Below are 24,435 nucleotides of genomic sequence, written 5' to 3' on the forward strand. Positions count from 1 at the left end.
ATTAATAATAATACTTATAATAATACACTTTATTTATATAGCATGAATGCAGCTCAAAGTGCTTTACAGAGCAAAAAACTAAAGCAGAAGTGCTTTACAGAAAAGCAAAATACTTTAACAATAACGCAAAAAGGAGAGCAAAAGCAAAAACAACATTAAAACCTGATTGATTGGTGAATGCTTTATTAACAGTTTGCTAAAAGTACAGAGGTACAGTTATACAATAATGCTAAAAGGATAACGCAAAACAGCTCTGAGGGCTTTTTGAATACATTGTGGTCCCTATGTATTCAATTCATCAAGGCATATAAAGACCTGCAATACAGTACTATACAAGAAATCATCAATATTAGGAGCAGTAAAAGTATATTTACCGAAAAACAGTGGGGGGTTATTTATTTTGGCAAGCTATAGAAGACTTGTCTAGGTCCAGTTACAAATTGGGTGCTCTTTTTTTTTCGTTTTGGAAGGAGGGTAGGGAGTCGCACTTTTTGATGGCTGGTGGTAGGGCATTCCACATTTTGGTGGCATAATAGTAGAATGAATTCATCCCCATGTTTGTGCCGAATCTGGGGGGAATGAGATCACACAGAACTTCTCTACACATACAGTGGAAATGTTTAAGTGGTATCTGTCCTATCTTCCAGACGTTCTGCTCAGTTCGAGTAAGTGGACCCACATGCACTTCAGTGGAGACAAGGCCACGCTGACCCTCACACACCTCAACAAGGAGGACGAAGGGCTCTACACCCTGCGTGTCATCACCAAATCTGGATACGAGACCTACTCTGCGTATGTCTTCGTGACAGGTGGGGGCGTTGTCCATTATAACTTTGCCTTCCTTGCTGTCTGTATATACTAAATTATATGATTTATTTGCTTATATGCTGTTATTGAAGTCACAATCTTTTCAGTTCGTCATCAGTTGGGAGGGATAAGAAAACAGTGATCTTAGCTGTGATTATAGATACAAATATGAAGGGAGTTACCAATATGTCACCATTTTCATATTATTCATAGGTAGTATAGTTATAATAGACACAGCCTCTTGTTTATGGCCTGCCGCAATGTTTCCGTTGGCCTGGTGGCTGATCAAGGTCACCTGTCACCCCGTCACTTCCTCTAACACAAGATAACAATGAATACTCTCAGAGTTTAGATGTGGGTGCATGTGGTCTTACATGGATGCAGGTAATCAAGTATCAAAATACTATAGGGATAGACATCCCGAGCTGAGCCTGCTCTACTGTCAATTGATTAAGAGAAGGACAGATGGGTGCAGACTCTATAGAAACAGTCCGCACTCACAAGGTTAATTTTCTTTTACCTTTCTAATTTACCGCAGGAGCAGTCATGACAAACGGACACGTTTCGGCTACTAAGGCCTTCATCAGCGTTTTTTTATTTTTATATACTGATGAAGGCCTGAGTAGCCGAAACGTGTTCAAAGAAAATTCACCTTGTGAGTGCGGACTGTTTCTATAGACTGCTGGTAATAAAGACCACAGAGTGGCAGCTACCTGGCATCGGTATGAATAACTAACATGGAAAAGCTGAGCAGTGGAGCTTATCTAAATTATTGTGGCTCGTACAGAATGATGAGGTGACCTTCACATGTTGGCGAGAAGAATAGACACCTGCTCCATCTGGCACGCTTCAGGGTCACCCAATAAAACAGAGGCCAGGTATTAGTCAACTGTTTCCTTAATGTTGCTGACCTATCTGGGCCCAGTTTAGCCAGACCTACGGTAGGGGGTTATTCACAGAGAGCTCAGCTATGGGAAGAGTTTTGGCTGTGAACACCATACGGATGTGTATATCTGCCTCAAGGAGAGACAATAGGCTACTTGGCTTCCTTATATGTAATAGAATCTCTGTGCGTCTCCCTCACCTGTCTGTCTGTCTGTCTGTCTGTCTGTCTGTCTGTCTGTCATTTCAGCCAGCTTCTTTTTCTGTAAGCAAGTTTTCCTTCTCAACTTTGAATTTTATAGTCAAATGTTACTTTACTGTATGTAGTGCAAACAAAACTGGGAATTAAATGGGTGATGGATAACCTCATCACACTCCAAACCAACAGGAAAAAACTCAGAACTCCAACACACTTTATTGCTAGTATGTGCTAGCATGTGCTCCGCTCTTATCCCCTTTCACTCAGGGTCTGGCTGCTGCTAATTCTGTCCCTGCTGCCACTCTCTCTTTGCTCTGGGCTTGTGCTTAAGACCAGTGACATTCCTGGCACCGAGCCCTTTGAGCCCCCTATGGGTTCGGGAAGGGCCAAGCACACTTTAAAACAACCCAGCTGGAATTAAAGCACTATCGATACACCTTCACGTGAAAGCCGTGCATTTGGGCTTTAAGTTGATTCAAATTGTATTGTTTCAAATAGGGGGTCATCTTGTTTGCAATCAGGGTTTACAATATGAATATAGAAAATCACACTACCTGTACATTGAATAGCATAGCAAACATAAGTTGATAAGACCAGATGGGTCTTATCTGACACAGTACAAAACAGTTCTTATACTGTGGGTTGAAGAGCCATACAGTCAAATACAAATGTATGTGCACATTAAGTACTTAGTGGTGACAAATATGTTCTGGGTTTTTAAGAAATATAAATATTTATACATTTATAAATGTGAACTATTTACATTGTCTACTACTATAATTTACAGGTGAAAGAAAAAAGACCAAGAAAGTGTCAAAGACCAAAATACAGGGCCAAAAAATACTATGCATAGTATGCAGAGCTCAAGACTCAAGAATAGTTTTTTTCCCTCTGAAGCTGTTAGAGCCCTGAATAAAGACAAGGAATAACAATAAATAAAGTCAAAACAACACTAATGTGTTTGCTTCTGTATCCATCAGATTCTGAGGCTGAGGTGGAAGGGGCCCCAGGCGCCCCTCTGGATGTGCGCTGTCTGGAGGGCAATAAGGACTACATCATTGTGAGCTGGAAGCAGCCAGCGATTGACCGCGGCAACTCCATCCTGGGCTACTTTGTGGACAGGTCAGTCACTACTCATTACTGTATGTCACTGCCTGCACTCTGGTTTCTAACACTACCATAATAGTCCCGCCCCTCTCCCCTCCGATCCTCTGAGAAATGAGAGCCCTCATTGAGTTGAGGAACGGTCGGGATAGCATGTTGGTCAAAGAGTTAAAGGACCATAACGCCGTCAATCCCGTTGGTCCTTCTCTGTTAGGAACCCCTCCACAGGAGTGTTTTGTTGAAGTGTACCTATCTCTTAGTCTTGAGGCACTGATGTTACTACCTGCTCACTCACTAAAATGCCTGAAACATACAGTATGCCTTTGATTGTTTGTTTGTTTGATTGATTGATTGATTGATTGATTGATTGATTGATTGATTGATTGATTGATTGATTGATTGATTGATTGATTGATTGATTGATTGATTGATTGATTGATTGATTGACAATAACAACAACAAATACAAACACTATACAAAAGAGATGCCTACTGAGACAACTATTATACTCAGACAATGGGGAAAGTCCAAGGCTAATACAACTGGACAGAATCCTTTGCCTGCCCTACTCTAATCCCCTCGACTGAGAATGTAGGAACATACTATGCTTAACGTCTGTTGAATGTGTGCAATCTTTTTTTCCCTCTTTGTGCTCAGATGTGAGGTTGGCACCAACCACTGGATCCAGTGCAATGACACCCCGATCAAATTTGCCCGTTTCCCGGTGACGAGCCTGGTGGAAGGACGCTCGTATATGTTCCGCGTGCGCGCTGTCAACAGCAGCGGCATGAGCCGGCCCTCCAGAGCCTCTGAGCCAGTGGCAGCCATGGACCCTGCTGACAAGGCCCGCATGAAAGGTACCGGTGGCAGGCCTTATCTTTATGTCGTAGCTCCATATTCTAACTATTTGTGTTTTGTTTTTTAAATTAATGCCCCTACCCTACTTGATCAAAACGCGACACGTTTTGAGCTTGTAGATCTGCTACTTTTGCTGTTTTTGAATTTGAAGGTAACAGTTTTGGACAGATTTCCACCCGACAGAGACGATGTGTAGTGTAGTGTTGAACCACCCACACTGCCTAATAATGTCCAGTTGTTTCTGCATGTTGTTTGTCTCCAAGTTTTATATTTTGTTTGGACGACGCTCGCTTGGCTGACTAGCCTGCTGTATGTCGCCCCTGAAAATGTTATTCTCAATCCCAAAGCAGTAAATCTGATTAAGTAAAGGTTAAACATGATAAATCCATTTTAAGTGACCCCATTATCTATTGTAGTCATTCTATTATTTTATATACGTAAATGTCTCAATCTTTCATGTTTTTTGCACGATATTATGATAATATATTAGGCATCTTCTTACACTGTGTCTTGCCCTGAAGGTACGTCTGCTCCTTGGACTGGTCAGATCATTGTCACAGAGGAGGAGCCTGCAGGTAGGAACCCCAAAGACTTTTGAATGATTTCTGTGATATATTTCTATCCTTGTTTCTATTAAAGCTAAAAAATAAGGTACCCTAATTCTTGATGTGTCTCTCTTGTCCCTGTCAGAGGGCGTGGTTCCTAGCAAGCCACACGAGCTGCAGGTGACAGAGGCCACCAAAAACTATGTGGTGCTGAGCTGGAAGCCACCGGGTGAGAAAGGCAACGAGGGCATCATGTACTATGTGGAAAAGGTAAAAATATGCCTAGTTAACTCTTTGACTGCGGACGACGCGATAACGCGTCAATTGCTACTTTGTCCAGTTGGCCGTCGACGCGTTAGACGCGTTGGACGCGCGTTCATTGTTTAATCTCTGATCACGCTATTCTGCAATGTTTCACTCTAGATTTCAGGTTCCACTTACTTCACCCACCACTGCATCCGGTTTTATGACGCAAATTCCGTTTCCGGTTTTCTTTTTTTTTCCACGGTCATTTTCGGCCAGAATAGGGAAACACACGGTTTTTCACACGGTATAAAAAACGAACGGAGACCTCCCCTTCTATAATCTATGGTCTGGGTGACGAACAGTCATCGCCGTCGTGTATCACGGTAATTTTCGCCGATCAGAGAATCTGAGACCACGTCACATCCGGTTTGACGTATTTGACTGTTTGACTGGGTGTGGGGGGGGGCGAGTGAGTCAGCGAGCTGATCAAGCTGGCTATTTGCTGCTCTCTAGTGGTGGAACGATCGTATGAGTTGAAAAGCCCAGCTAGACAATCTATATGAAAATTAAATAACAAAATAACAAAACAAAAAAACACGAAAATCGCTGGCACTGGGGGAGTACTTTATGAAAATACTCTGGCAGTCAAAGAGTTTTAACATCAACTTACAGAAATTACAGAAATTACCTATACAGTGTGGACCTGATCAAAACGATTATATATGTGAATGTACATGATGGTTGACGCTTCGATCCTGTGTTCTTTCAGTGTGTCGCTGGCACAGACACCTGGCAGAGAGTGAACACAGAGCTGCCGGTTAAATCTCCTCGCTTCGCTCTGTTCGACCTCGCAGAGGGCAAGTCCTACAGCTTCCGGGTGCGCTGCTGTAACTCTGCCGGTGTCGGGGAGCCCTCGGCTCCCACCGAGCCCACCACCGTTGGTGACAAACTTGGTGAGGAGGAGTCATCATTTGCATCATTTGTTTAAGACGTAAACGGTGAACCATCCATGTAATCAGAGCAGTGGTGGAAAGTAACTAAGTACATTTACTCAAGTACTGTTACTTTACTGGAGTATTTCCAATTTTCAATACATTTACTTCTACTCCACTATATCTCAGAGGCAAATGTTGTACTTTTTACTCCACTACAATTATTTGAAAACTTTAGTTACTTTGTAGATTTTGATTATTATTACAAACCATACTTTAACCACTTCAGCCATATGTATCATTTGGCTATTTGAAAATAGCCGATCTACAAGCTCACAACGCGTTGCAATGCGGTGCGTTGTGCGCTTGTAGATCTGCTATTTTCAAACATTTTTATACATATGAAAACTTGTGAAATGGTACATTCTGCATAATCAGTAGTATTACTTTTGGTACTCAAGTACATTTTTAATACAGTACTTTTACTTGTAACAGAGTACGTCTACATTGGGCTATTGATACTTTTACTTAAGTAAATAATTGGAGTACTTTTCCCACCACTGGTAATCAGAGCATGGATGGAATGATCTCGCTCCGAGGCACGTTGCACACGGTTCACTCTGGTTTTTCTTTCGCACACCCGTCTTCTTCCCGTCCACAGATATCCCATCTGCACCGGGCCGCGTGGTTCCAACCAGAAACACAGACACATCAGTGGTCGTTTCCTGGGAGAAGTCCCAAGATGCCCAGGAGCTGGTTGGATACTACATTGAGTGCAGCATCGTGGGCAGTGACGCCTGGGAGCCCTGCAACAACAAACCTGTTAAGAGCACCAGGTAAATGGATACATTGTAAAAATGTACCCAAAACCATATCCAGAGGGTTAGGGTTAGGGTTAAATTCCATTAAGAAATCACCAATCTGGGAACCCATCGCCAAATGAAAAGGAAAAACAGCGCCCTCTGCTGTTTTTTACTATCTCACTTGGCTCTGGGAGGAAGTCGACGTAGCACACGCACGCAAGGAAACCGGGGTTTTGGTCCATAGATATAGAAATTTAGATACCTCATTGGCCTCTGCAGTTCGTTGGAGCAACTCGTATCGCGGCCGCCATTTTCGCGTAGGCAAACGGACACTCAAAGTGACTACTGGCCAATCACAGCGCTCACAGCGCGTTGACTACTGGCCAATCACTGTGCGTCTTTTCTAAGACTTGTCAGAATCTAGTTGTCCCGCCCCCACCTGCCTCTGATTGGCCTACCGAACGCCCCCTTCTGTGACACACGCGGAAGCTTGCCTACAGCTTGCCTACGCGAAAATGGCGCCCGAGATACCAATGCCTCAAAGCCGAAGGAAAATGAAGTACGATGATAGCATTACAGCCTTTAGAGTATCTGTGAACATTTGTCTAGTCTCTCAAGACATCACAATAACGTGTTGCCTTTCATGTGGGGGAAATAAATACAAAACAGCATTTTTAAATTTGCAATTATTGGACTCATGAAATATGTTTTCACTTTCAGTCTGATTTGATGTGTCCTTGAATGACTTCTTGGAAACTACAATAAGACCTTCAAAAAGTGTCTTTAAAAAAAAAGTGATTGAACAGAATGTTTGCTCTCCGTGTCAACTTGTGTTCCCTTGTGTTCAGATTTATCTGCCATGGTCTGGTGACGGGACAGACCTATGTGTTCAGGGTGAGAGCGCTGAATGCCGCCGGGATCAGTGGTTGTTCCCCGGAGTCTGAGCCTGTTGAGGTCAAGGCTGCTATCGGTGAGTAAAGTGAAAAGGTCTGGACAGCTTCAGACAAGAGGGTAAGAGGTGATAGGATCAGATATGCAGAGATAATGAGACCCATAATCCACTTTCAGCAGCACTCAAAAATGACCTCTGGCCAGTGTGTTGTTGACCAGAACAAGTGCTGTAAATACACAATAGTAATTGTTTAAATACATAATATATAATATGTAATACAAAATAGAATAATTATTCTTATTCTTTTCTTGTTTTTTGTTAAAAAAAAATCAATTGTTACATTATTTACAATAGTTGAATCCAGAGTTTCATACATTGGAATAAGGCTAGTAGTAATAGTATACACCTATATTTATGCCAATTATGTTTTATGTTTTGCTATATTGCTTAAGGAAAGTTTGATTTCTGGAAACAGACCTGGAACTCTGCAGATGTTTCCATACTCCATATTGTACAGTATGTCTTTACGTGGGCTGCCAATGTCTTTTAATGGCCATTGAGATACAGTATGTCTTCAACTCTTTGTACCATCTACACTTTTATATGTTGTTGTTTCACATGGTGTCCACTACGCTACCTCGTCACGTCACGTTATTGTGCACCTGTCATGTGCCCCACCCGCCGACCCCACCCACCCACCCTCGCAGCCACCTCTATCCCCCCTCCTCCCTGCACAACCTGAGGTGGGATCAGGGTCAGGACTTGTAGACTTCCTCTAATTTGGGTCAGTGCGATCCAACTCAGTGGTTGTTGCAAACCAACCAACCCTACCTTGCGTCCGTTCCCCTGTCACGTGCACCACCCACCCACACACCCCATTTCCCTCTCCTATCCTGGACACGAGCCGTGTCGGCAACCCTCAGCTGGTGTTAAAGGTACCCCCCCCACCCACAGATAGTCTTACACCAATCCCCCTATAGTGCCTTGGATTTTGCATTGTTTGTTTTCTATGTTCACCTGGGAACACTAACCAAGTAGTATTGCTCTGTTGAAACTTTCATTCACAGAACTGTGTTTAAATGAAACCACTCAAATGTATTAATCACAAGCAGAAAATTCTCGCAGTTATTACACTGACAACAAGTCACAAATCAGTGTGTTCAGGTTTCAGTGCACACCATTGGCTGGGATATGAAGTGGATAAAATAGGCTATCTTTCTCCCTTTTCTCTTCCTTTCTCTCCCTCTCTCTCTCTCTCTCTCTCTCTCTCTCTCTCTCTCTCTCTCTCTCTCTCTCTCTCTCTCTCTCTCTCTCTCTCTGTACTTGTCTCTCTCTCTGTACTTGTCTCTCTCTCTCGCACTCTCTCTTGCACTGATCGAGCTCTGTGTTGACGTCACACACAACAGAAACCATTGCCAACAAACGGAGATTTGCGTACGTCAGGCATGTCCATATTTGACACACATACGTCAGTATACTGTGACGTCAGGCATGGCCATATATGGGCTATGCATCAGGCATTGGCACTATATGACAGACTCACAGACAGACAAGACTATTAGAATTTTATATAGAAGATTGTGCATTTATGCATTTTTATATCATACAACAGTATTTATAATGGGTAATCAATCCTCCAGACAGTAGTCAGTGATAATAGACATAGATAGATACTGCATGAAACAGAGCAATGTTACTGTTAGTATGTCTCTGGCCTGCATGCTCTCTTACGTCTGCATTCCAACTGATCCCTGCTTCCCAGTTGCTCCATTTTGTCTCTCTGCACTGTGACTAAAACAGCTAATGCTTAACTTATACTAGTCGCATGCCAATCTACAAGCTCACAATGCGGCGCGTTGTAGATTGTTTGCAGATTGGCTATTTTCTTCACACAACTCCGTCAAAATAGTAACAGATTTTAACTTGTTTTTAGCAAATGCTGATATGTTAACTATTAAGCATCTTTTTGGACTATTACACTAATATGTAATAGGTTCATTTTTTTAGTTTAACCCTCAGATGTAATGAAATCTATGATTCCTAAACTAGGCTATGGTTAGCTTTTTACGCACGCACGCACGCACGCACACACGCACGCACGCACGCACGCACGCACGCACGCACACACACATTAACTAACTTTCCTGCTTCATATGCCCTTGCCGTGTCATAAACCCTAATTGTCCATAGTCACATGGCAGCCATTTTGCTCTTACGTTATACTGGAAGGGTGGAAAACCCTCATCTCATAAAGTGGAGGGGGTAAATCCACTGAGCATGATGTAAGAGACAAATGGCTGCCGTGTAGTCTATGGATGGTGCCAAGCGACATCCTCCCACAAATGTCACTTGTTGATCATCTTGTCTTCATGTCCCACTTCATCAGATGAAGACATTGTATTGTATTTGATATCGTCACTGTCGGGTGGAAACCTCATATGTCCAAAAGCATTCCTTTGTTGTTATTATTTTTGCAAACGACTTAAAATAGCCGATCTACAAGCTCACACCGCCTCACGTCGCGAGGCGTTGTGAGCTTGTAGATCTGCTATTTTCACTACTTTTGTGTGACACTTATGTACGATGAAGTAGGACATTAATCTACGAAAAAAACTATAAAATATGGAGATATGAGGTTTCTGCCCGACACCAACGATGTATTGCTATGAAGGATAATATTTTCTTACTTCTTTCTGCTTGTTCTCTTTCCTAATGTAGCTCTTGAATGGTGTGTGATTGACAAATGAAGCTGTCTTGGTGAACGGATCCAGTGCCTGTCTAAAATAGCCTCTTTTTGCTTTTTTCTCCGCTATAACTCCTGTAGGGGGCGGTATTCGTCACGGTGTGTTGCCGGAGATGGGGCCGGGGGTTTACGTGGGTGGACTAACCGAGCACAGGCCACACTGCTGGACGGGCAAGCATGCGACCGTCCAGTACCCCCCTGACACTATGCGCAACAAGCCCAACGCTCATACTGACACTGTGACATGGGCAGGGGCCAGGCCCACGAAGGCCCAGGCTGGGGCTTCTGGTGGTCCAGGCCTCTCAGAGTCTGTGACCGCGGTGGAGGGTAAAAGCAAGGGGGCCAAGAGAGGCAGTGTGACCTTCGCCCCCGACCTGGTGGTGGTGGTGAATGACTCGGTCACAGACTCCATGTCAGGCTCTATTTCTGACCCGCTTAGCCGCACTGTCAGGGACAAAGCACCCTTAGCCCAGGTTAAGGATCAGGCTGCAGAGCCGCTGACCGGCGGCGGCCAAGCACGTAAGTTGCCTGTAGACGGTTCTGCTAAACGGGGGAAAGAGAGGCCCGGGAGAGACCCCGAAGTCTCTGAAGGTGAGCACTGGTCAGACGTCAACCCCCTTCATCAAATCTGAGAAAACAAAAATACTACTTCAAATGTAATTGCTCTGTATTTCCCTACTTGTGAGAAATCTTTCTTCACATGTTTTTTCCTTCATCTTTTTTTCTTCTAAGAGATCTTGTACCAATTTGGGAAGTCCGACTTTCATATTCACAAGGAAGTTGCATAAAATATAGGTAGTGGATATTCAGCCATTGGACCCTCTGCAAATTACACCAATTGATTGTCCTGGTTTCTTAGGCAATCACACTTGCAGTTGGACCAGTCTAAAATAATTTAGTTAAGTTGAGTCTTGGATTTGGTGTGGTTTAACTGATCAATTAATTATATGGTTATGTGTAGACATGGGTTTGGTGATGTCAATGTGAGGAATAGGATCTCTCGGGAGAGCGCCCAACAACTCATAATGTTTGCTTCACCAATGCCGTCCGACAGCTTAATATCCACTGCCTAAAATATAATGTAATTAAGCACTGGTACTGTAGGCCTGTTGTTCAAAGGTAAGTAACTCTAAAACACCAGTTAAGATTAACTCAACAGTCACATCCTTTAGATAATATCGCTGGCCACCATCACAGTGCTGGCACACACACAAAAACACACACACCAGGGGGATGCATTTGCTGCACAACCTCACTGTTGAAGACTTTTTATTAACTTTCTTGATGAATTGAATACACAGGACCACAATAGAAACAAGCCCCTAGGCCTATAGGGCTTTTTGTGTTATCCTTTTAACAATCATTGTAAAATCGTACCTGTACTATTTGCAAACTGTTAATAAAGTATTCAATCAATCAATCAATCAACTATCCCTTAACTTAAGGCTGGCTCCTTTAGAGCCCACGACCACGTCAGAGCACATTAATACACATGTAGAGCTATGACACGCTGCAGGAGCCAGCCAATCACAACCCTGCCCTTGAAAAGTGGGTCATCCAACCACAACATGAACTGAGGACGTGAGACCTGAACCTTTTTGGTGATGTAGGCTACTCTATTTCCTCCCCGCCCTTCCTCGTGGAACCTTAGGCCACGCCCCTTTCCCTAAATAGGGGCGAATATCAGCGACACGTGACTGTTCTGTTCGCACCCGACAGGCAAATTTATTATCACCATGTAACACTATACGTCCTGCTGAAAGAACTCTCCCTCCAATTCACACCTTCAGTCCAGTCCCCATGCAGAGATCATTTTGCACCAGTCAGAAAACATTTTGATTACTTATAATAATTATCATCACTTCAATCATTACGATATTAGCATAGCATTAAGCTGCACTATGTAACTTTCTGAACTCGGTTTCCTGTGCAAGTGTTGACATTTTTACCATTGAGCTAATGGAGCCGGACTGCTTGCTCAGGAAATAAATTGAATCTTTGTCAGATCCTGTGTCTAGGTCAGACATGACCTTTGACACGATGTCTCAATAGAAGAGCAGGGAGACACAATACAACCACCCCAATTGTATTATGAAGTTATATTGTATTAACATACTCTACATACCATACAGATTGGACAAAATTATATTTTATTCATAAAATAATTGTTACATAGTGCTGCTTTACTATGAATTACAGTGGAATAAAAAAGGTCAAAGGTTTATACGAAGCAGTTCAATTATGTGGTTTGATTATAGCAGGTTACAGCAAGTATTGCCTATGTATTACTGTCTTTAAAATTCATAATACATATGAGAAATACTGTGACCGTGGTCATACTAGATGCAAGAGTTACAGTGAAATGGGAAAGTTAATGGAACACTGAAGCTCATCAGTCACCAGATGTTGGATATTGTTATAATATCATGATATGGCATAAATATTGTCTTTTCCTGGTTTTAAAGGTTGCATTCTGAGTGTTTTATTACTGATGATTATTTATTTAATAAAATGTCATTATGAAAATAGTTTGTGAAAGCACCACCAACAGTCATCCCCACAATATATTGTCACAATATCGATATGAAGGTATTAAAAAACAAACATGTGATATGATTTAGTCCATAACGCCCAGCGCTACTCATGAAATGCATTATTACAGTATTAAAACTATGATTAAAGCTTCCGTCTCCCATTACGTTCAATACTGATGTCATAATTGTATCATCGTGGTGTTAACGTGAGTCCTCTCCACTGTATACTCCAGCCACTCCTACACCTCCCTACGGCATCAGTGTGCTGGAGTGTGTGAGGGACTCCATGGTGCTGGCGTGGAAGCAGCCGCAGTTCATCGGTGGCGCCGACATCACCGGGTACTTTGTGGATTACCGCGAGGTCATCGACGGGGTGACAGGGAAGTGGCACGAGGCCAACATCAAGTCCGTCAGCGACAGAGCCTACAGAGTGAGTCACGCGTTCTAATGCGTTTTCATACCAAGGAGGACCCTCCAAATTAATATGTATTTAGCTGGAGAAAATATTTTGTGTCAGGGGGACACCCATACAAAACCCATACAAAAATATTTTAAAACAAATTCAATTATTTTCTAGATTTCTTTGAGATAGCAGATTTACAAGCTCACAATCAGCTATTTTCAAAATAGCTGATGTATATCGTCTCTGTTGGGTAGAACCTTCATTTGTCCAAGACTGTCAAATTCAAAAGTAGCAAAAGTTGTAGATCTACAAGCTCGAAGCGCGTCACTTCGTGCCACGTTTCGAGGTTGTGGATCTGCTGCTTTTGATGCTTTTGTGTGACGCTGTAGTATGATCAAGTACCATACCGTACGAAAAAACACAAAAAGTTAAAATAAGGAGATTATGGAGGTTTCTGCCCGACAGCGACGACATGGTGACTGACTTTGAGGACTGTCCTGATGTACCCTCTGATGTGTGTCAGCGTCACGCTGATCCATTCAGAAGGTTGGAAGTCAGAGAGAAAATAAAAAATGATACTTTGATGTTCTGACGCCTGCGTCTGTCCGTCCGGCCAGGTGTCTGACCTGAAGGAGAACCGCAAGTATCAGTTCCAAGTGAGAGCCGCCAACATGGCAGGTGTGGGCATCCCGTCTATGCCCAGTGACACCTTCCTCTGTGAGGAGTGGACCATCGCTGTGCCAGGTGGGTAGTACCAGTGGCAGTTGTCTTTGGTTTATCCCATTAAGACCAGGAAAGCATCTGTCATTTTAGATTTTAACCACTTTAACCATTATCTTATACTTTGGCTATTAATAAATAGCAGATATACAAGCTCATAGAGCTATGAGCTTGTAGATCTGTTATTTTCTTATTTGTGCAAATCTTTGAAATATATATTTTAAAGCGGACATTTGTAACTCAAATCTTTGCTTCTGGGGATTCTATAAATTCTAAATTCTAAACAGTTTTCTGAAAAAACTTAAGTTGCTGTAATATCAGTGGTTCTCAAACTTTTTCATGTCAAGGGCCACCCAGAATGATATGTATTTGGCCGCGGACCCCCATCTCAAAACATTTTGTTCCAAGGACCCCCAGAAGCAAAGATTTGAGTAATTTTTAAAAAATGTATAATGGTTAAAGTGGTTACACAAATGTGTTCAAAAGTAGCAGATCTACAAGCTGGAAACATGGCGCGAAGCGACCTGTTTCTAGCTTGTAGATCTGCTACTTTTGCTGTTTTTGAATTTGAATCCTAAAAAGTAACAGTTTTGAACCCGACAGAGACGAGAAGATATATAATATACAGTATATGAATGATCTGCAATGTTAGCATTTATCTCAACACCATGCGTTCTGCTCTGTCTCTGTGATTGGAACACACACAGGACCTCCTCATGATCTGCAGGTCAGGGAGGTGCGCGGAGACTCCGTGGCGTTGCTGTGGAAACCCCCTGTGTACCAGGGTCGCGACCCCGTCAACGGGTTCTACATTGACATCAAGGAGGCGGAGGCACCGTTTGAGTCCTGGAGAGGAGTCAACGACAAGGCTACAGAGAAGAGCTTCCTGAAGGTCACTGTCCACCTCCAACTCTAACATCCATTGTCCTCTACAGCAACAACAGCATGTGTCATCTAAACCAGTGGTTCTCAAACCTTTTCATTATAAGGACCCCCAGTTTGATATTCATTAGGGCCACAGACCCCCATTTGATACGAATTCTATCTCTGAGACTGGGACCCTAATCTGCTCTGTAAAATCCTCAGTGACAGGAAATGGACCCCTTATTTGGTTCCTAATAACTATCAATCATTTACCTATACTAAAATATGGAGCTGGAACCCCCCTCAAGGACCCCCTGGGGGTCACCTGAACCCTCTTTGAGAACCACTGATCTAAACTGTGTTATCTTTCATCCACAGGTTAAGAATCTGAAGGAGGGAGTATCGTATGTGTTCCGTGTGCGTGCTCAGAATAAGGCTGGTGTAGGAAAGACCTCTGAAGCCACAGAGGCAGTCCTGGCCCAGACCAAACCAGGTATGAAGAGACTGGCTCAGAAAATGTGTGACAAGTCACTATTATTATTACTATTATTATTATTATTATTATACATGGTAGTAGTAGCAGCAGTAGTAGTAGTAGTAGTATTGAATACGAGAACGCTCGTCCCAAAACACGCTCACCCCGGGTCAAATCCGGCGACCTGGGAACGGTCGACACCAAGTATTCCTAAACTTAACGTCAGTAAAACTATGCCTAAACCTAACCTTATTGCTAAACGTAACCTCAGTAAAACTATGCCTAAACCTAACCTTATTGCTAAACGTAACCTCAGTAAAACTATGCCTAAACCTAACCTTATTGCTAAACGTAACCTCAGTAAAACTATGCCTAAACCTAACCTTATTGCTAAACGTAACCTCAGTAAAACTATGCCTAACCCTAAACGTATTCCTAACCTTAACCACAATAGAACAAATACAAGGGCGATGGGGGGGAGCAGTCCGCGGGAAATAAATGTGGGCGAGTGTGTTTTGGGGCGAGCGTTCCGGTTACCGTTTCATTGTGGTAGCAGTAGTACTGGTATTAATTGCAGGAATAGATGTAATGCTATACAGCTAAATTCTATTAAGCTATTATTAAATATATGGACATGTATACAGTATGTATTTACAACTTTGTCAGTGACTTTATTTCTAGAGTCAACATCACTTTCTTGGCATTTTCAGGCACCAAGGAGATCGTTGTGGTAGTCGATGACGACGGCGTGATATCTCTGAACTTTGAGTGCGGCGCGATCACCCCAGACTCTGCATTTGTGTGGTCTAAAGAGTATGTGGATATCACAGAATCAACCAGAGTCGCTGTCACGACCAAGGGAAACACGTGAGTTTATTTACTACTTGGTAGTATTCATGGAGACTCTTCAATCAGTCCTTTGCTCAGCATTGGACCTCATATCGTCTCTGTTGGGTGGAAACCTCATATGTCCAAAACTGTTACTCAAAAACAGCAAAAGTAGCAGATCTGCAAGCTCGCAACGTGTCGCTTTGCGCCGCGTTTCGAGCTTGCAGATCTGCTACTTTTGATGCTTTTGTGTGACGCTGTAGTATGATCAATTAGGGCGTTAATTTGCGTGAAAAAAACACAAAAAAACTGAGACATCACATTTCTCTTTTGGGTCTCGAGCTAAAACGTTTGGGAACCACTGCATCAGAGAACAGTGGCTCTAAAAGTGGGGTTCAGGGACCCCTAAGGGTCCCCAGCAAAATCAGTTGAACCACCATATACATCAGCTATTATTTGGAAATAGCTGATTGTGAGCTTGTAAATGTGCCATTTAAAAATATGGGGATAAGAGGTTTCTGCAACAATATAGCCTACTTTGTCATACAAATAGCGAAAGTAGCAAATCTACAAACTGTGCAGCTTGTACAGTAGATCTGCTATTTTAGGGGGGAAAAAACTATTGTTACTGAAAATATTTACCTATAATGTCATGCCCAAAATAGGGTTAACGTGGTTAATCACTGTGATATTATTATCCCCATAGGTCCAAACTAACGTGTTTAATCACTGTGATATTATTATTCTCACAGGTTCAAACTAACATGGTTAATCACTGTGATATTATTATTCTCATAGGTCCAAACTAACGTGGTTAATCACTGTGATATTATTATTTTCATAGGTTCAAACTAACATGGTTAATCACTGTGATATTATTACCCCCATAGGTCCAAACTAACGTGGTTAATCACTGTGATATTATTATCCCCATAGGTCCAAACTAACGTGGTTAATCACTGTGATATTATTATCCCCATAGGTCCAAACTAACGTGGTTAATCACTGTGATATTATTATTATCCCCATAGGTTCAAACTAACGTGGTTAATCACTGTGATATTTTATTACCCCCATAGGTCCAAACTAACGTGGTTAATCACTGTGATATTATTATTCTCATAGGTTCAAACTAACGTGGTTAATAACTGTGATATTATTATACTCATAGGTTCAAACTAACGTGGTTAATCACTGTGATATTATTACCCCATAGGTCCAAACTAACGTGGTTAATCACTGTGATACTATTATACTCATAGGTCCAAACTAACGTGGTTAATCACTGTGATGTTATTATCCCCATAGGTCCAAACTAACGTGGTTAATCACTGTGATATTATTATTCTCATAGGTTCAAACTAACGTGGTTAATCACTGTGATATTATTATTCTCATAGGTTCAAACTAACGTGGTTATTACCCCCATAGGTCCAAACTGGCTTTTACGTCTCCTGATGTAGAGGACATTGGAATTTACGCGTGTTTCGTTACTCACACCGATGGTTCTTCCGCCAGCTACTCTCTGTCAGATGAGGGTATGTACTGTACTGTAGTGTTAGTAGGACTTAGTCGGTAAGACTTTATATTAAGGTCGGTTCTATAATGCGTTACATGCATTATATTGCACTTATAAGGATTATCACACTTGTCACGAATGTTTATAATTATGCATAACAACTTATAACAAGGTTTATGAAGTATTATAACCTAGAATAATATAATTTACTGTGCTGGTAAGTGCTGGTCATAATGCATTGTAAACTGAGTTATAATTACCAAATAACACTTTACTTAAAGGTCAGGTCTATAATGCATTATAACAAGACACTTTATAACTGACTAAGTTAATGTAGTTATAATGTGCTGTTCCACTGAGCTTATAATGCATTATGACCAGCACTTATAATACTTCATAAACCTTGTTATAAGTTGTCATACATGATTATAAAAAAATTGTTATAATGCCTTATAATGCATTATAAATATGATTATAATGCATTATAGACCTGATCTTTAAGTAAGTAAGTGTTAACGACTAGGGTAATGTGGTATTGATACTCTTGTCAGATGAGGGTATGTACACTAGTGTTAGTACTAATGTGGTATTGAAACTTGCCACCCACCACCAACCAAATCAGGTAGTACAGCTAGTAGTTACTGGGGTGTTATGGTACAAAGCACAATTATCTGCACTTCACAAAATGTGACACAAGTAATACATTACATGCATATTTTATCTGCAGCATCAAGTCTTTAACTTACAGCACTTATTCTTGTTAAATATTGAGAAATTAGGTAATTATCAGGTAACACGTTCTACTTAAACATTCTTGTACTTGTATTCTTGACCTGATGATTTCCACACCCTTATTTTTTCATATTTTACCATCTTTTACAGAGTTGAAAAAGTTGCTGGAGATCAGTCATGACCACAAATTCCCCAGTGAGTATGATGAGTTCCATCAGCTTCTCCTTTCCTAGAATGTGTCCCGGGTAGGGATGGGACATTATGAAAATTACATGTCACAATTATTGTGGCAAAAATAATTGCAATTGTCTATATTATCGATTTTAAAACTTAAAATGCCACTTTCATTAACCACTTGAACCCCCAGCATCCCTATTCTGGGGGGGAACGATCACCAAAAATAGCCTAATAGTAGTCTACAGGCTCACAGCGTGTTGCAACGTGATGCGTTGTGAGCTTGTAAATACACTCTTTTAAATCTCTGCGATACGATTATTGTGAGTGTTTTTTTATCACGATAAACGATAATAACGATTAACGTCCAATCCCTAGTCCCGGGTCTAACTTTTCTTCATTGTTTGGTCTCCAATCCCCTCTCCTCCATCTTCTTTCCAGTTATTCCCTTGAAGACAGAGCTGGCGGTGGAACTACAGGAGAAGGGCAGAGTTCGTTTCTGGCTCCAGGCAGAGAAGATATCGGCCAACGGCAAAGTTGACTACGTGTTCAACGACAACCTTATCTCCCAGGGAGAGGTCCGAGAGCATCAAAGGAATATTATGAAAAAATGATCCTATCAATCCATAACCTACTGCATTCAATATCTAAGCCAGGGGTCTTCAACAGGGGGTCCAGGAACCCTAGGCATCCCCTATTCTGAGGGGAACATTACCCGAAAATAGCTGTGAGGCGTTGTGAGCTTGTAGATCGCCTATTTTCGGGGAAGAGGTTTGGTGTGTAGAGGGAAACAAGAGCAGACCAAGTACAGAGCAAAAGGTCAAGTTTACTAAGTAATTGAGGGTCTTAAGTGGTCTGAAAATTCACATTAACATGAATCCAACACTGATGACAGTGCTGTCAAACAAGTCTATGAACTATCTACGAAAGCTGACACAATTTTACACAATATGTAATCTCTCTCAGCTAAGGGGTCCTTGGCCTGAAAAACGTTGAAGACTCCTGATCTAAGTATTGCAGATAATATGAGAGTGAAATCTGTAAACGTGTTTGTTGATGTTGTTGTTTTTTGCAGAAATACAAGATGAACTTTGACAAAAACACAGGTGTGATTGAGTTGATCATGGAGACTCTGACCGCAGCAGACGAGGGAACCTTCACCTTCCAGATGCAGGACGGGAAAGCCACCAACCAGTCCAGCTTGGTGCTGATTGGAGATGGTAAGTTCATCTGTCACAATCTCACACTCCAACTCACCATGCTGCTAGTTGACCATTTATTCTGCTGTCTATGTGTGGTATATAATCCAGGGGTCTTCAACAGGCGCCAAATCTTTGTGTGATTTGAACTATATATATCTTTTTTACATTAATAGCTTGAACCCTAGTATCCCTATTCTGAGGGGAACATTAGCCGAAATAGCAGATCTACGAGATGTAGATCGGGTCATACTGTAGATCGGCTATTTTCGGCAAAGAGGTTTGGTGTAGAGGGGAAAAGGAGCAGACCATGTACAGAGCCAACGGTCAAGTTTACTAAGTATTGAGGGTTTACAGTAAATGGTTAAAAGTCTGAAATAAACTAAATAATAGTCAATGAGTCATGGGGTCCTTGCTTCATCTTTATAATCTTCATCTCAAATAAGGGGTCCTTGCCCTTAAAAACCTCCTGAATAGTCTATCAGGACACCATGTGACTTGGAGTATATAACCTTACTACACTTTGAAGTGTAATGTTTGTGTTAATAGTTTTTTTCCATGCACTTTTAAGTTTGTTAAGTTTAGTACCGTAATGTATACAGTATTTAGTAAAACAGACCTCAACACAACTGACTGTTGCGGTGAACTTACAGTTCAGCACTAGAGGGCAGTAAAAGCACTCTGTGTAAACAGTACAACTGTCCCCCTAGGATTCCATTACAAATATTAGCCAAATGGCCACACTACAAATGAGTTACAATTCATCACAAGCACCAAACATCATCAACTGTTTTTTTGACTTCCAGTGTTCAAGCAACTGCAGAAGGAATCAGACTTCCAGAGGAAAGAATGGCACAGGAAGCAAGGTATGACAATCACAATGGCATTTATGTATGTGCCATAGAATTAAGTGTACAACCACTTTTGATTGTCAGTTTCGGGTGGTAATGACTGCCTTTCGCGTCACAGGGCCACACTTTGTCGAGTACTTGAGTTACGAGGTGACCGCAGAATGCTGTGTAATTCTGAAATGCAAGGTGAGAAGCTAAATGTTTTGGGCTGTATAATACTTTAAAATCAATATATCATTTATAAATAGTATACTATTATTCTGTCATACACCTTAGGTCAAGGTAAAGTTTATTAATATGTCCCAAACAGGGCAATTTATGCTACAGTAGATAATAAGAACTCTAAAACACATTAAACATACATAAACAAGAACATAGACATTAGACATGGTCACAAGACCCAGATAATAATAATAATGTTTAAGTTTAAGTGACATTACTGCCTTTCTTAAAGGTTGGCAACATCAAGAAGGAGACCGTTGCCCTGTGGTACAAAGATGGCCGTGAGATCAAGGCAGATGAGACACTTGGTTTCACAGAGGGCGTGCTGAAACTGGAGATTGCTCAGGTAAGGGACATGAGGAGAAGAAGGTTTTGTGTGAAACTGTGTATATACCTGTATATATATCTGTTTTGTACAACCGTACAAAGATGTGAATTCATTTGCTTATATAACCCATTTAGACCTGAGGCCGATTTTAAAAACGCAAGTTTTCTGAAACGCAAGTTTTCTGAAAAACATCAAATATTTATTCAAAAATTACACCAAAAAAAAATTATGTTGCTATATACAGTACTGTACATAGCAACAAGAACCCCAAAAGGGGTTCCCGGCTTGAAAGGTATAGTTATGTAATGGGGTTCCAGGTCTAAATGGGATAAGTGTGAACTGTGCCATCTTCTTTTCACACGTGTTTGTGTCATGTTCTTCACATATCATGGGCATCCATCCACACAGTAAAATCGTAGTGTTGTTATCACTACGGATTCTATACTCCACCCTGCCCCTCTAGTCCATAAGTGACCTTGCTGGTGTAAGTTAAAGAGGAAAATGATCTTGTGTTCAAATTTACATTACACTATTAAGGAATCACAAGAAAGGCTCTTTTGAATACATAGTGACAGTGTTTTATTTTTTTATTAATTAACTATATTTAATATTAATTTTATCATTTTTTTATAGGACCTAAGAATGTCCTAAGCTACATCTAAATCAAACCAACCCAACTGATTTAAAACACAGTGTCAACATCTATATGTCAATGCTCTATCTTTTCTGTCTAATCTGTCCTTTTTTTTAGTGTCGTTGTATTTCTGTTCCTATCCTGTCCCTCAAAACTCATCGTCATCTCAGTGTGCCAGTGTCACCAAATGTCTGTCAACGTCGGCAGTGATATGACATTCTAGCCTTCCAGCCTATTTGTTCCTGTGAACATAACATAACATCACATAATCTTGTTCCATTTCACAGCGTGGCTCTGCCGCAGCCACTGCCACAGACGACGACGACGCCATAAACCGGAGAATAATTAAAGTTGGGATCCGTTCTATCAATCTTTTTGTTACCATAAGTGTTTGGCCATGTGGCCATTTGTTGGTTTTGCCTGAGAGTGCTTTTAGTTTTGTTTGTTTTGTCTGTCAAGCTTTTTTGCCTTTTGAGTCCTATATATGTGTCGTCCTGCAGCACTCATAGCAGGATAGAAAAGCTTTGTCTTTTCTGTAGAATTCAAATAATATTTTCGAGACTAGGTTTAGTGTTGGTTGGTTGACTCTCTACTGTATGTTCACTATGTTGCTATTGTTTCCAGATTACCAAGAAAGATGCTGGTGTATACGAGGTTATTTTGAAGGACGACAGAGGAACGGACAAATCCACGTTGAATTTGACAGATCAAGGTAACCATGTCAACCATATATTGCACTAGTACAAGTCAGTATTTACATTAATATAGCGCATGTATTATTAATAATGATCAAAAATGTTGTTCTTTTCAAGGCTTCAAAGACTTGATGAACGAAGTTTTCAGTGTCATCGGTAAGAATGACAAATATCCATTACTACAACACCGTTTGTTCATTACAGCGTGATGTTTCTCTAATCCATAACAAAACTGTAATTCCCTACGTGTTTTTCCAGCCAATTCCTCCACCCCACTGAAGATCACAAGTACAGAACATGGCATTCGACTCTACACCTTTGTCAGCTACTATAATGATTTACTCCAAGTGACCTGGCAATCCAAGTATGTTAACCAATTAAACCCAATAGACTGAGTTGTCTCTGTACTTGAATCACTTTTTTTCTGTCTACTACACCAAAATCTCTTTGCCGAAATTAGCCTATAGAAGAGCACTATAGAATATCCTACTCAAGTAGAATTACTGTTACTTTACTTAAATATTATTAAGTAATAGTACTAAAGAAAGTCACTATTTTGAACTTGAATACCAGTGGTGGAAAGTAACTAAGTACATTTACTTAAGTACTGTACTTAAGTAAAAGTTTGAGGTATTTGTACTTTACTTGAGTATTTCCAATTTCCAATACTTTTACTTCTACTCCACTACATCTCAGAGGCAAATATTGTACTTTTACTCCACTACATTTACTTGACAACTTTAGTTACTAGTTACTTTTCAGATATAAATTATGATATAATAAAACATACATTAACCACTTTAACCCTATTTTATACATAGGCTATTTGAAAATAGCCGATCTACAAGCTCACAACGCGTCGCATCGCGACGCGTTGTGAGCTTGTAGATCTGCTATTTTCAAATATTTAGTACTTTTACTTTTGGTACTTTAAGTACATTTTGATGCCAATACTTTTGTACTTTTACTCAAGTACATTTTGAATTCTGGACTTTTACTTGTAGCAGAGTATTTTTATATTGCAGTATTGGTACTTTTACTTAAGTAGAGAATTTGAGTACTTTTTCCACCACTGTTGAATACACTGAGTAACAGTTACTTCACATTGAAAGTGCCAATGTGACACCCTGACCATAACCATCTTAATGATGAAACAAAAGAAGAAAGAAAAATGAAAGTGTGAGAGCATTTAATGTTTCTTTCTCCTTCAAGCTTGTAGATGTGCATTGTTTTTGCCGAATGTTCATCCCAGAGCAGTCAGGACTTTAGAGTGTATGGCTGTATGCTATTTGTCGGGCAGAAACCTCCTATCTCCATATTCTAACTTTTTGTGTTTTTTTGTTTTTAAATGAACGCCCTACTTAATCATACTACTGCGTCACACAAAAGTATCAAAAGTAGCAGATCTACAAGCTCGAAACGTGGCACGATCTGCTACTTTTGCTATTTTTTATGAGGTTTCCACCCGACAGAGACGATTTGTTTGTGTGCTTGTCATAATGTGTTTGCCACATCACATAATATGTCTGTATTGTTTGCATTGTTGCAGGGACTCCGCCATAGCTTTCTCCGATCGCATCAAGAGTGGCGTGGTGGGAGAGCAGCTGTGGCTGCAGATCACAGAGCCCACAGAGAAAGACACGGGCAAATATGCCATCGAGTTCCATGATGGAAAGGGTGGTTTGAAGAGGACAGTTGAGTTGTCAGGCCAAGGTGAGACATCTCCATTAGTCTGCTGCACGGATGGATGCACAAGGCATCATGGTGGACTTCTACAAACTTTATTCATTACCCACCCCCCTTTTCCTCTTGTTGTATAATACAGCAGTGGTTCTCAAACTTTTTTGTATCAAGGACCACCAAATTGATATGTATTTGTCCGTGGACCCTCATCTGAAAAGGTTTTGTTTCAGGGACCTTCAGAAGAGAAGATTTGTGTAAAAAATTAATCAAAATCTTTCAAAAATAGCAGATGTACAAGCTCACAAGACTGTATTTCTTGCACAAAGTGACGCGCCGTGAGCTTGTACATCTGCAATTTTTAAATCGCCAACATGCCAAGTGGTTAAAATTATTGTGATGATGTGTTAACTAGTTTTGCTGGGGACCCCCTGGAACCGACCCCATCGACACCTGGGGGTCCCCGGACCCCACTTTGAGAACCACTGGTACCAGAACAATAATATTACTCTTATGTACGTGTACACAAGATGTAACAAGAAGGAACACCTTGAACTCTTGAACCA

General features: G+C 41.1%; 1 protein-coding gene across 12 annotated transcripts in view; it reads left to right on the forward strand.

The window, feature by feature from the left end:
* Positions 1–24,435, forward strand: part of myom1b (myomesin 1b) — a 49,014-nt gene that overhangs the window by 14,205 nt on the left and 10,374 nt on the right. For 6 of the 12 annotated variants that reach the window (XM_080418422.1, XM_080418415.1, XM_080418420.1 and 3 more), the window contains 26 exons: positions 648–809; positions 2,869–3,010; positions 3,650–3,849; positions 4,372–4,425; positions 4,541–4,665; positions 5,411–5,594; positions 6,235–6,409; positions 7,225–7,346; positions 10,093–10,602; positions 12,779–12,975; positions 13,566–13,692; positions 14,376–14,560; positions 14,911–15,025; positions 15,718–15,874; positions 17,267–17,373; positions 18,237–18,281; positions 18,702–18,838; positions 19,336–19,480; positions 20,266–20,325; positions 20,429–20,496; positions 20,765–20,878; positions 21,782–21,844; positions 22,119–22,206; positions 22,307–22,345; positions 22,448–22,553; positions 23,739–23,902. In XM_080418422.1, coding sequence (XP_080274548.1) covers positions 648–809; positions 2,869–3,010; positions 3,650–3,849; positions 4,372–4,425; positions 4,541–4,665; positions 5,411–5,594; positions 6,235–6,409; positions 7,225–7,346; positions 10,093–10,602; positions 12,779–12,975; positions 13,566–13,692; positions 14,376–14,560; positions 14,911–15,025; positions 15,718–15,874; positions 17,267–17,373; positions 18,237–18,281; positions 18,702–18,838; positions 19,336–19,480; positions 20,266–20,325; positions 20,429–20,496; positions 20,765–20,878; positions 21,782–21,844; positions 22,119–22,206; positions 22,307–22,345; positions 22,448–22,553; positions 23,739–23,902 — 3,591 coding nt within the window. The remainder of the gene's footprint in view (positions 1–647; positions 810–2,868; positions 3,011–3,649; positions 3,850–4,371; positions 4,426–4,540; positions 4,666–5,410; positions 5,595–6,234; positions 6,410–7,224; positions 7,347–10,092; positions 10,603–12,778; positions 12,976–13,565; positions 13,693–14,375; positions 14,561–14,910; positions 15,026–15,717; positions 15,875–17,266; positions 17,374–18,236; positions 18,282–18,701; positions 18,839–19,335; positions 19,481–20,265; positions 20,326–20,428; positions 20,497–20,764; positions 20,879–21,781; positions 21,845–22,118; positions 22,207–22,306; positions 22,346–22,447; positions 22,554–23,738; positions 23,903–24,435) is intronic. The other 6 variants (XM_080418421.1, XM_080418418.1, XM_080418425.1 and 3 more) reach the window with 3 other exon arrangements.

The sequence above is a fragment of the Gymnoscopelus braueri genome (genome assembly GCF_963280865.1).
Source record: "Gymnoscopelus braueri genome assembly, chromosome: 21".
NCBI classification, from domain to species: Eukaryota; Metazoa; Chordata; class Actinopteri; order Myctophiformes; family Myctophidae; genus Gymnoscopelus; species Gymnoscopelus braueri.